This window comes from Erythrolamprus reginae, chromosome 3, assembly GCF_031021105.1.
Source record: "Erythrolamprus reginae isolate rEryReg1 chromosome 3, rEryReg1.hap1, whole genome shotgun sequence".
Lineage (NCBI taxonomy): Eukaryota > Metazoa > Chordata > Lepidosauria > Squamata > Dipsadidae > Erythrolamprus > Erythrolamprus reginae.
Genome location: NC_091952.1, coordinates 118658116 through 118669630, shown reverse-complemented (window position 1 = coordinate 118669630; position 11515 = coordinate 118658116). Strand labels below are relative to the sequence as shown.

General features: G+C 39.4%; 1 protein-coding gene across 2 annotated transcripts in view; it reads right to left on the bottom strand.

The window, feature by feature from the left end:
• Positions 1–11515, bottom strand: part of EXTL2 (exostosin like glycosyltransferase 2) — a 29390-nt gene that overhangs the window by 3347 nt on the left and 14528 nt on the right. For both annotated transcript variants that reach the window (XM_070746457.1, XM_070746456.1), the window contains exons 3-4: positions 4817–5244; positions 3224–3294 (exon numbers count right to left, since the gene is read on the bottom strand). In XM_070746457.1, coding sequence (XP_070602558.1) covers positions 3224–3294; positions 4817–5244 — 499 coding nt within the window. The remainder of the gene's footprint in view (positions 1–3223; positions 3295–4816; positions 5245–11515) is intronic.

The following is an 11515-nucleotide window of genomic DNA, read 5'->3' as shown; positions in this document are numbered from 1 at the left end:
CCCAACTGATCTTGCTTGTCAGGTCACAAAAAGAGATCCCATGACCGTGGGATACAGCAACGGTCATAAATACGAACCAGTTGCCAAGCATCTGAATTTTGATCACATGGTCATGGGGATGCTGCAAAGTTTATAACTCTGAAAAATGGTCATGTCCCTTTTTTCAATGTGATTGTAATTTTGAACGATCACTAAATGAACTGATGTAAATCGAGGACTACCTGTATGCTATACCAACTCTTGAGATACATGCAAAATTGTAACAAATTCAGTTTGAGTCAAATGTGCAAACAAAAAAATACTGCTAATATCTATATTTGTACGTCAGAGGGGAAAACCATGAGTTGAATATAAAGTGTTGCAAAATACAAAAGAAAGGAGGACTGGCACACTTAATTTGAAATTATATATTGCTGCCTGCTCTTTGGTCCGGATGAAAGAATAGAGGTTGCTAAGAAACAGGAGACTTTCGGAGTTAGAAAGGCATGGTTTGAGATCTGTGTTACATAGCTATCTACGATATAATAAAACTAAGGTGAATGTAGATTTTAAAAACCATTTTGTTTAACCTGATATACTGAGAACATGGTACAAATATAAATATAGGCTGTGCCCCAAAATACCATCCTGGGTCTCAGCACAAAAGCATTTTATAGAAGAGAAATGATTATTAAATACTAATGATTGAGTGATATATTAGAACTTTGTCAGGGAGAATGTAGAATCACAATAAGAGAAGAACTGCATGATAAAATAGATTAAAATGGTGGTACAGTGATTAGATGCAGTGTTGCAGGCTAATTCTGCCCAAGGTCTGTAGTTCAATCCTGACAGGCTCAGGGTTGACTTTGTCTTCCATCCTTCTGAGGTTGGTAAAATGAGGAGCCAGATTGTTGGGGGCAATATACTGATTCTGTAAACCACTCAGAGAGTGCTATAAAGAATTATGGGGCAGCATATAAGCGTTGCTAAAAATGTTATAACACACATGGATCAATGGGATAATATGTAGTTGAAAGAATTGAAATTTAGATTAATATTACAGTCTTAAGAAGAATTTTTATAAAATGCTGTATTGTTGGTAGCACTGGAAAAATTGTCTAGGATGTATAAAGGTTCTTCAAACACAGATCGGAAATGTAACGAAGATGAAGAGACATTTTATCATGCTTGGTGAATGTGTAAAAAAGCCAAAAAAAATTGGGCTCAATTACTTACAATAATACAGAACATTTTGAAGACAGATATAGAATTGAAACTAGATATTTTTCTTTTGTGTATGTATGTGTGTGTGTGTGTACTCCTTAAGACTGAAGTCAACATATATAAAAATAATATTCCATATTTATTTCCAACTGCTTATTCATCAAACCCAAAAGAAAAATCTCTGGTTTCAAGATATACTGATTATCTATCTATCTATCTATCTATCTATCTATCTATCTATCTATCTATCTATCTATCTATCTATCTATCTATCTATCTATCTATCCATCCATTGATCTAATCTAATCTAATCTAATCTAATCTAATTTATCCATCCATCCATCCATCTACCCACCCACCCACCCACCTATCTTCATAACTTTCAGATTGGTACAACAGCTTCATTCATTCATTCATTCATTCATTCATTCATTCATTCATTCATTCACTCACTCACTCACTCACTCACTCACTCACTCACTCATTTAGAAATTTTATATTGTCCCTACTTGCACACAGGGATTGAAGGCAGCTTACAAGGATATATCCTTGCATCCCTTGAATTGTTTCTTCAAATATTATTTTCCTATTCTGTGTATCTTATCCTCGGAAGTATGCATGGGTAGAAAGACTAAGGCAGATGATTTTGACAGAGACAGGCCACATCCTTTACCAATTAGAGACAAGTGGAAAAACAAGGCAGAAGAATTGCAGAAGTGGCTCAGGAAGACACCTCTTTAATTCTCATAAGTATAAGAGCAGGGGAGTGGGGAATAACGCACAATCAGACTTTTTTCTTGATATAGGCAATCTCAATACAAACAGTTTTAGTCTTTCTGTGAAACTGATTTCTTAGTTTAGTCTACATAGGAGGGCAGACAGTGCTTGCTCAGCGAGCTATCTGTATGGCTTCAGATTCAAATGCGCTATGTGCGCATTGCAGCTGTTTGCAGTTCCTCAAGCCAAATGCTTCTTTTCCTGGGACAAAAAAACAGCATGTTTCTTCATAGGGAAGGATGTTCGTCTACATTAGGGGTGTCAAACTCGATTTCATTGAGGGCTGCATCAGGGTTGTGTTTGACCTGGGTGTGCGTGTGTGTGGGGGATGGCCAGCTCGACATCACTCGTGTTACGGGCATCTGTGGTGACCTGAGCACTCTGCCAAAGAAAACGGACTCCAGAGCTCTATTTTGGCTGCGGCGGCCTACGGTAACAGTCTGCCAATGAAAATGGAGCTTGTAAGGGCCGCCCACAGCCCTCGCAAGCTCCATTTTCCACTGCAATGGCCTTCTGCAACCCTCTGCCAGTGAAAATGGAGCACACAGCCCTCCTAAGCTGTACATTCATTGGCAGGGGCACTGGGGCTGGTCCATCACCGTTTCCAGAGAGGTCTGTGGGTCAGATCTAAGCACTCACAGGCTGCATCTGGTCTCCCAGTCTTGAGTTTGATATCCCTGGTCTACATGGTCAACAACTAACAGTGTTTTTGTTAGTTGTACATACTGTTAGTGCACATACTAGTGTACATGTTAGTGTACATACTGTTTCTGTATTTTCTATTGTATTTTCTTTTTTCTCTTCCCGGACTCAGCAATTAAAAGACATGATGGCTGTTCCACTGGTACAATAGAAATGTGTCTCTTGCGCCTCATGATAAACATAGTATAGAATTGGCCCCTCTTAAATTTCTGCATGTATAGTTTGGTTTTTGGTATGCCGGCTAAATGTAACATAAATCTGAATTTCAAAACATAGCTGAATTCCTTTTGTGTCTAACACATACCTAACAGACATACAATCTCCTTAGAAGATCTTGGCATTTTTGAAAATCACCAATTTTAAGAAAAACAACTCTCTATGTACGCTGTGTTTCTTTAAGACTAATTTCTAAATGTGACTGGAAGCAAGTGTAATTTTTAAGTAGGTGTACATAGAGGATCTTTGGAGACCAGGACAGTACATAACTCAAAACACATTTTGTACTAAAGAAACATGCAAAGCAGAATGCTGACATTACCTGCCAAATGGAGAAAGCGAAAACTAGGTCATAGGCGCTAACTAGGGTATCATCATCCATCATCAAAACAGCTGAATGGAGAAAAATGCATTTTAATGAGTGCCTACATTTACTGAGCAAAATGCTTACAACAGATTGAACAATATTCACGGTGACTGGAAAACACAGCTGCCCTTTGGCAAGATTTTGCCAAATTCAAAAGAACCTGAAATACGTTATCAGCGGCTAAAACGTTCTCTTGTTCCAAAAATGAAGAATAATTAGTGAAAAAGCCTCTGCATCTCATTATACAATGTTCACAGAAGAACTTTATGTTTCATTTTGTGCAACATGAACTCAAGCTTTTACATTCCAATGGATTCTGCTTTGTTCAATAGGGCTTAACTCTATAGTAAAAACATTTATAATTTCAAGTTTAAGATGGGTCCATATATTGCTGCAATCTATTTTAGCATACTCTATTAATATACCACAATTAGAAGTGTTTTTAAGTGAATTTTAACTCAGAGATGCTTTTTCAGGAAGCAACTGGACTGTCTTGTTTTTTCTTTTGAAAATGTTTCACTTCTCATCTGAGAAGTTTCTTCAGCTCTGTCTGAATGGTGAGGAATGGAAGGATTTATACCAGCTGTCTGCAAGGAGTATAAATCCTTCCATTCCCCACCTTTCAGCCAGAGCTGAAGAAGCTTTTTGGATGAGAAGTGAAACATCTTCAAAAGAAAAAAACAAGAAAGTCCAGTTGCCTCCTGAAAGGCACCTTTGGGACAACCATGACCTGGATGACTGACAATCTTTGGCAAGACTTGGCTTTTGTGCATGCGCAGCAAGCCAAATCTCATGTGAAGATGCTTGTGCGAGATATTTCGGTGATTTTTTTGCTTCTGCGCATGCGCAGAAGCAAAAATATCGGTGAAAATTGCCAAAGTCTCACGCATGCATCCTTACACAAGATTTCGCTTGCTGTGCATGTGCAGAAGCAAAACTCACACCAACAGGTCCAATCATTATCTAGGCATCCCTTCATCTCTTATCTCAAGGTCCTTCTCACATACCTTGTGCGCTGCATGAATCATTCATTAATAACTCCTCCATTTCTTCAATAACCCCTTTATTGTACTATAAGGCATACAGTGTTCCCTCGATTTTCGCGGGTTCGAATTTCATGAATAGCCTATACCACGGTTTTTCAAAAAAGATTAACTAAAAAATACTTTGCGGTTTTTTTCCTATACCACGGTTTTTCCCATCCAATGACGTCATACGTCATCGCCAAACTAATAATTTTTGCAAATAAATAACAAAAAAAATATCAGGATCACTACGTGCCTTATTCAGTGGTGAGTACCAGTAATAATAGTGAGTAAATGGTTGTTAAAAGAATGGGAAATGGTAATTTAGGGGTTTAAAGTGTTAAGGGAAGGCTTGTGATACTGTCCATAGCAAAAAATGGTGTATTTACTTCCGCATCTCTACTTTGCGGAAATTCAACTTTCGCGGGCGGTCTCGGAACGCATCCCCCGCGGAAATCGAGGGAACACTGTAATCATTAATGATGGGGAGGCAGAACGAGATAATCAGAGAGACAATAATTACCTTTTGTTTCCAGCTCCGGGAAAACCTGAAGTCTATTCCTCATGTGATTTACTGTTTGCACTTTGAAGATGACAGGGACAGGATGAGGTCCTAAAGTGTTCCACGTTTCTTCAGGTGTTTTCTCCCCAACATTATTCCACACAACGATCACTTTTTGCAGATGAGGCATGGCTTGATAGTGATTTAAAAGCTTCAGGAGTAAGTCTGTTCTATTGTATGTCTGCATAATAAGAGTAAATGAATCTGAAGCCAGCTGGCTTTGGGATTTTCTCTCCCTTCGCAGAGTGAGCATTTTATCTTCTTTAATATTAGGCAGTAAAGCTGTCAATGCACCTGCCACCAGAAGCAGCAAAAGAATCACTATAGAAGAAAAGTGAAGTAGCCGGATACCCATAATTCTTCCAGGTAGCTTGCAGGTATGGTAAAACCTTAAGAATTTAAAAAGAAAAAAAAAAACAAGTGAAAATTAGTCAATCATTCATGATCATATAATGCTATGTACAAAATTAACACTATATAAAGGCTAATAATAATAATAATAATAATAATAATAATAATAATAATAATAATTTATTAGATTTGTATGCCGCCCCTCTCTGAAGACTCGGGGCGGCTCACAACAATGATAAAAACAATATTATCATGGCATAAATCTAACATTAAAAAACTAAAAACCCTATCATAATTAAAAACCAAAAGAGCACATACATACCAAACATAAATTATAATAAGCCTGGGGAAAAGATGTCTCAAATCCCCCATGCCTGGCTGTATAGGTGGGTCTTAAGTAGTTTACGGAAGACAAGGAGGGTGGGAGCAGTTCTAATCTCCGGGGGGAGTTGATTCCAGAGGGCCGGGGCCGCCACAGAGAAGGCTCTTCCCCTGGGGCCTGCCAAACGACATTGTTTAGTCGACGGGACCCGGAGAAGGCCAACTCTGTGGGACCTTATTGGCCACTGGGATTTGTGCGGTAGCCATGTAGGGCTTTAAAGGTCATGACCAACACTTTGAATTGTGACCGGAAACTGATCGGCAGCCAATGCAGGCCACGGAGTGTTGTAGATACGTGGGCGAATCTGGGAAGCCCCACAATGGCTCTCGCGGCCGCGTTCTGCACCATCTGGAGTTTCCGAACACTCTTCAAAGGTAGCCCCATGTAGAGAACGTTGCAGTATTCGAACCTCGAGCAGGTTCTTTAAGTTGGCTGCTTGAAATTTAGGAAATGAAAGCAAAGCACTCCCATCTTGCCATATCCAAAGTATAATCTAACAAGTAGACAATTCTTCACTTGTATAGAACAGTGATGGCAAACCTTTTTTCCCTCGGGTGCCGAAAGCTGGTGTGTGTGTGCTATCGTGGCAAAACAGCTTCCCCCACACCCCGGAGGCCCTCTGGAGGCCAGAAACGGCCTGTTTCCAAAATTCTGGTGGGCCCTTCATGTTTCACTCTCCCCAGGTTCCAAAGGCTTCCCTTGAGCCTGGGGAGGGTAAAAACGCCCTCCCTCATACCCGCAGAGGTTCTCTGAAAGCCCAAAATGCCTCTGTGCAAGCCAAAAATCACACACAAGCACATTGGAGCTGAACTAGGGCAACAGCTTGTGTGCTAGCAGATATGGCTCTGCGTGCCATCACTAGTATAGAAGATCAGGACTGATTATATATCTTGAGTCAGACTGTTTTAGTTGGACTGTTTTAGTTGGACTTCATGACATTAATCGTGCTTGTAGCTGACCTTCAGCCATCTGGGAGGGATGGTTCTCCTTGATCTTTTGGTGGCTTAGTAATAGCATACTCACTTCTTACATTCGAGCACATATTGGTTTAGAGTAGTTTACTAGTTATCAAAACTGAGGTTGCTCCCAACCAAAGTAACTTCAGCTTAGCCTGATGATCTGCATACCATATGCAGTAATAAAACAATAAACCAAGGGTAGATCAATCTACAAATTTGTTTATTAAATATATACTGAATCTTTCTCCTTATACACCAACATGCCCTGCAATAATCTGAATGAAAATATAAAAAAATAGAACATAGCATTAAAATCAACTAATACAGTATTTTAAAGGATTTGTGGAAATAATACGTCCATGCTATTTTCTAAATATTCAGAGAGTAAGAGTAGTATTCCATCGTCAGATAGTATAAGAGCATAACCAAAGGGAAGCCCCTCTTCCATATATCAAGTTTAGCTAGTGATATATATTAAAAAGTCTCTCTGCTACTGGTCTTTGTTATCAGTCATGTTCATAGCAGAAGAGGTGTTCATTCTTAAGTCAGATCCTAAATTGTTTAGATTTTTTCACGATCAACACGAACACGTTAAGTTATGCCCAACAGAAAATGGGTAGATTGGACAAGTGCAGATTCTTCAACATAGGGAGTATATGATACCTGAACTTTGCATTTTTACACCCATTTTAATTTCCAGACATTTTTCAAGCTCATTGCAATAGTCACAATAGATTGTAACTCAAACAGGGATGACTGTCACTAAATCCAGGCAGCTTAGAAAGAGTTGTAATTAATGTATCACTTGATATTATGTAAACACACTCCCAGCCATAACCATCCCCTACATATTTAATTATAGCTGGAAATGAAACAGAAAGTCGATAATCTATGAGAACACAGCTCCACCTAAAGTAAATTTTGGTTCAGTCCCCAGTTCTAGTTTCCTCCTTATTGACATCTTCTTCTTGCTTGAGTTTAATTTCAGCTTGGTTTCTCTTATCATATCCAGTAGGTTGCTACCGATATGCCAGGGAGCTTCATTCCGGTAGCGGCCCGTGGATTGCACAATTTGCACGCGAGGGCTCTGGTGCGGTCTCCACTGTCCGTTGGGTGGCAGCATTTTTTTTTTTAAAAAAAATCACTTTATTTTGCTTCCTGCGCATGTGCAGAAGCAAACTCTCACAAGGAGATGCATGCGCGAGTGAGATTTTGGCAATTTTTTGCTTCTGCACATGCGCAGAAGTAAAAATTCACCAAAATCTCACTCTTGCGTCTCCTCATGAAATTTCTGCACTTTTTTTGCTTCCTGCGCATGCGCAGAAGCAAAATACCAGGGTGTCATTCCCATTTCCTGGGTCCCTTGTAACATTGAATGGTCACTAAGCAACCTATTGTAAATTGACGACTAAATTGACGACCAAAGACGGGCTACAAGAATGGCGGAAGGTCTTAAGCATAAAACATATCAGGAAAGACTTAATGAACTCAATCTGTATAGTCTGGAGAACAGAAGGAAAAGGGGGGGACATGATCAAAACATTTAAATATGTTAAAGGGTTAAATAAGGTTCAGGAGGGAAGTGTTTTTAATAGGAAAGTGAACACAAGAACAAGGGGACACAATCTGAAGTTAGTTGGGGGAAAGATCAAAAGCAACGTGAGAAAATATTATTTTACTGAAAGAGTAGTAGATCCTTGGAACAAACTTCCAGCAGACGTGGTTGGTAAATCCACAGTAACTGAATTTAAACATGCCTGGGATAAACAAATATCCATTGTAAGATAAAATACAGGAAATAATATAAGGGTAGACTAGATGGACCATGAGGTCTTTTTCTGCCGTCAGTCTTCTATGTTTCTTCTAACTATAAATCATCCAGTATATTATTTCGTAACGGGCATTCTTAATATCAATGAAGAAATAACAGAAAACTGGCAAAGGACCATTCATAGCCCTTGGTACATAGTAAAAGATATATTTTTATGTTCCTCACCATTTGGGTTACTTTATCAAGGAGAGCTATTCAATGAAGAAGTAAGAATTTAAATTTAGATAGCTTACCAATGAAGGCCCAAGGTGATTCAAGAGTATATAATGGGTGCATATGAATTAACTGATACATAATACTTTCATCTGAACCAATATGTGCTGAGCGAGGAATAGCAGAATGCTATTTTCAGAACAGGAACAACTTACATAAAATTCTATGCAAAAATGATTTATGCGGCAATACCCTGGAACATTGGGAGGGGGAGGTGTATATATAATTATAAAATGATATAATCAAGCATAAGAGTGGGACTGACATTGAAAAGAGACTACTCTGGGTTCAGATGCTGATTTCAAATCAAAGAAGAGGTTTCATACAAAATTTAAGGTTGTACAATAATCTCTCGTTACTTCGCAGTTCATCCTTCGCGGATTTGCTACTTCACAGGTTTTCAAAGGGGGCTTAAAGCCATTGAAAATTTTAAATCCATTAAAAATTCATAAAATTCTTCTGCAGTACTACTGTACTCTATTAAAGAAACTGGAAGGATATCACATGTAGTTCCCGCTAAGAAACATTATAGAATGACTGTTTAATGCAAAGGGTGAGTTTTAAAAGTCCGAATACTTGTTAAATACATTAAAAATATATTTCCTCTATTTCACGGAAATCCCTGCGAAAAACGAGGGATCACTGTATAATGATTACATTATCAGATTAGGCAAAAAGAGATCTAGATTCAAACTTTCACTTGAGCTATGATGCTTATTTGGTGATGTTTGCTCAGTCACCTGTCTATACCAACAACTCCTGTGATGGGGAGATAATGCATGTTGCTTTGAACCACATCAAGGTGGTATATAGATATGATAAATAAAGTCCAATGTATAAAGCAAGTCCTCCATCGAACAGCAAGCCAAAAAATAGGCTGAGGATAGGACAATTAAAGAAAGGAAATTCCCCAGAAACGAAAAGCTAAGCCAAAAAGAAAATGGAGAGAAAATGCTTGTGTTCATAAAGCAGAGATAGACAGCGCTTTTGAGGCAGGAACCACTTAAAATTCTGAAAGCAACCAGTAGGTGTTCTTACAAAATGGCTGCTATGCTTTGCTGATCGCAAAACATCCATTCACCAGACGCTATACTGCCTTTTACCATCACAGTGGGACCCTTACTGTGGCTAAATAAGTCTTATAGAAGAAATTGGTGACCTGCACAATGCCAGCTTCTCTATGGTGCTAGAAACATGTGTTGCTTTTATGGATGTAAAATGTAATAAAAGGGAGGGAGGGAGGAAGCCCAAAGTTTTAAAAAAGAATACAAAAGCAATCTAGAAAGAAAGGAAAAAGTATATAAAGGTAAAGATTTCCCCTTTCTAGTTGTGCCCAACTCCAGGGGCAGTGCTCATATCCATTTCTAGACTATTTCTGATGTCACTTGTCAGCATAACTAAATGCCAAGGCTGAAGTGGTATCTATTTATCTACTCGCATTTGCATGCTTTCAAATGGCTAGGTGGACAGGCGAACAAAAATATACACACCAATGAATCAATACTATGTTGAAAGCCAATTATATTTTTTATTTATTTAGTAAATAAATAAGTTTATAAATACTTAAAGTTTCTTAATTTTTCTTTCTTTTTTTCTGGAAGTAAATTCCCCTTTAGGCCAGTGACTCTCTTTCAGGCCATAGCATTAGATCAGGCAACAAGCTAGTTGATGAATTATTGTTACAACCATTAAATGAATACTCTGTTCTGGGGCGGGCGGGTTTGTGTGTGTGGAGAGCAGGTCCTGCATTTGCAAGAAAATGAAAATTCCACATAGACATTTCATTAAATTGTAGTTATACAAGTAGTCCCTCACCTATCGCTGGTGCTACGTTCCAGACCTGGCCGCGATGGGTGAAATCCGCGATGGGGAATTTATCGACTGATAGTACTTATTTAAGTACAGTATTTATATTGTAATTGTTTGGTAAGTTTTCATTGTTTTAAGTGTTTATAAACCCTTCCCACACAGTATTTATTTTAGATACAGTATTTAAATACAGTATTTACAATTTTAGATTTTTATTTTTTTTAAAAAACCTGCCGATCGAGTTCGGCGGGCTGTTTAAATCTGCTGATCGACTTCCTCAGAAACCCGCGATGAAGTGAAGCCGCAGTAGGTGAAGCGCGGTATAGCGAGGGACTACTGTATTTCATTATAATTGCTAACTACTGTTAGTAATTCATTTTTATATTGCTTACAAAATGGCTACCATTTCACACAAATAATGGCAGACAATTAGACACCAGAAAACTAAAAACCTAAAAAAGTCTTTTAAATGATATTTTAGAAAAAAGGTTGGAAAGCAACATTGGGATCTTGGATTTTTACATTACAGTGGTACCTCAAGATACGAACCCCTCGTCTTACGAACAACTTGTGATACGAACCCGGGGTTCAGCAAAATTTTGCCTCTTCTTACGAACTTTTTTCGAGTTACTAACCGGCGTTCGGAGACTGCTGGGAAGTCGCGCGGCTGTTTTAAAAGGTGACAGCCGGGCGGCGGGGCTTCCCAGAAGCCTCCCGAACGCCGGTTCGTAACTCGAACAAAGTTCGTAAGAAGAGGCAAAATTTTGCTGAACCCCGGGTTCGGTTCGGGAGGTTGCTGGGAAGCCCCCCAGGCCGGCTGCAACCTTTTAAAACACCAGCGCCGCTTCCCAGCTGTCTCCCGAAGCCGAACGCAGAAGTTCGGCTTTAGCGTTCGGCTTCAGGAGACAGCTGTGAAGCGGCGCGGGTGTTTTAAAAGGTCGCAGCCGGCCTGGGGGGCTTGCCAGCACCCCCCCGAACCCCGAGTTCAGGGGGGTGCTGGCAAGCCCCCCAGGCCGGCTGCAACCTTTTAAAACACCCGCGCCGCTTCCCAGCTGTCTCCCGAAGCCGAACACGGAAGTTCGGCTTTAGCGTTCGGCTTCGGGAGACAGCTGGGA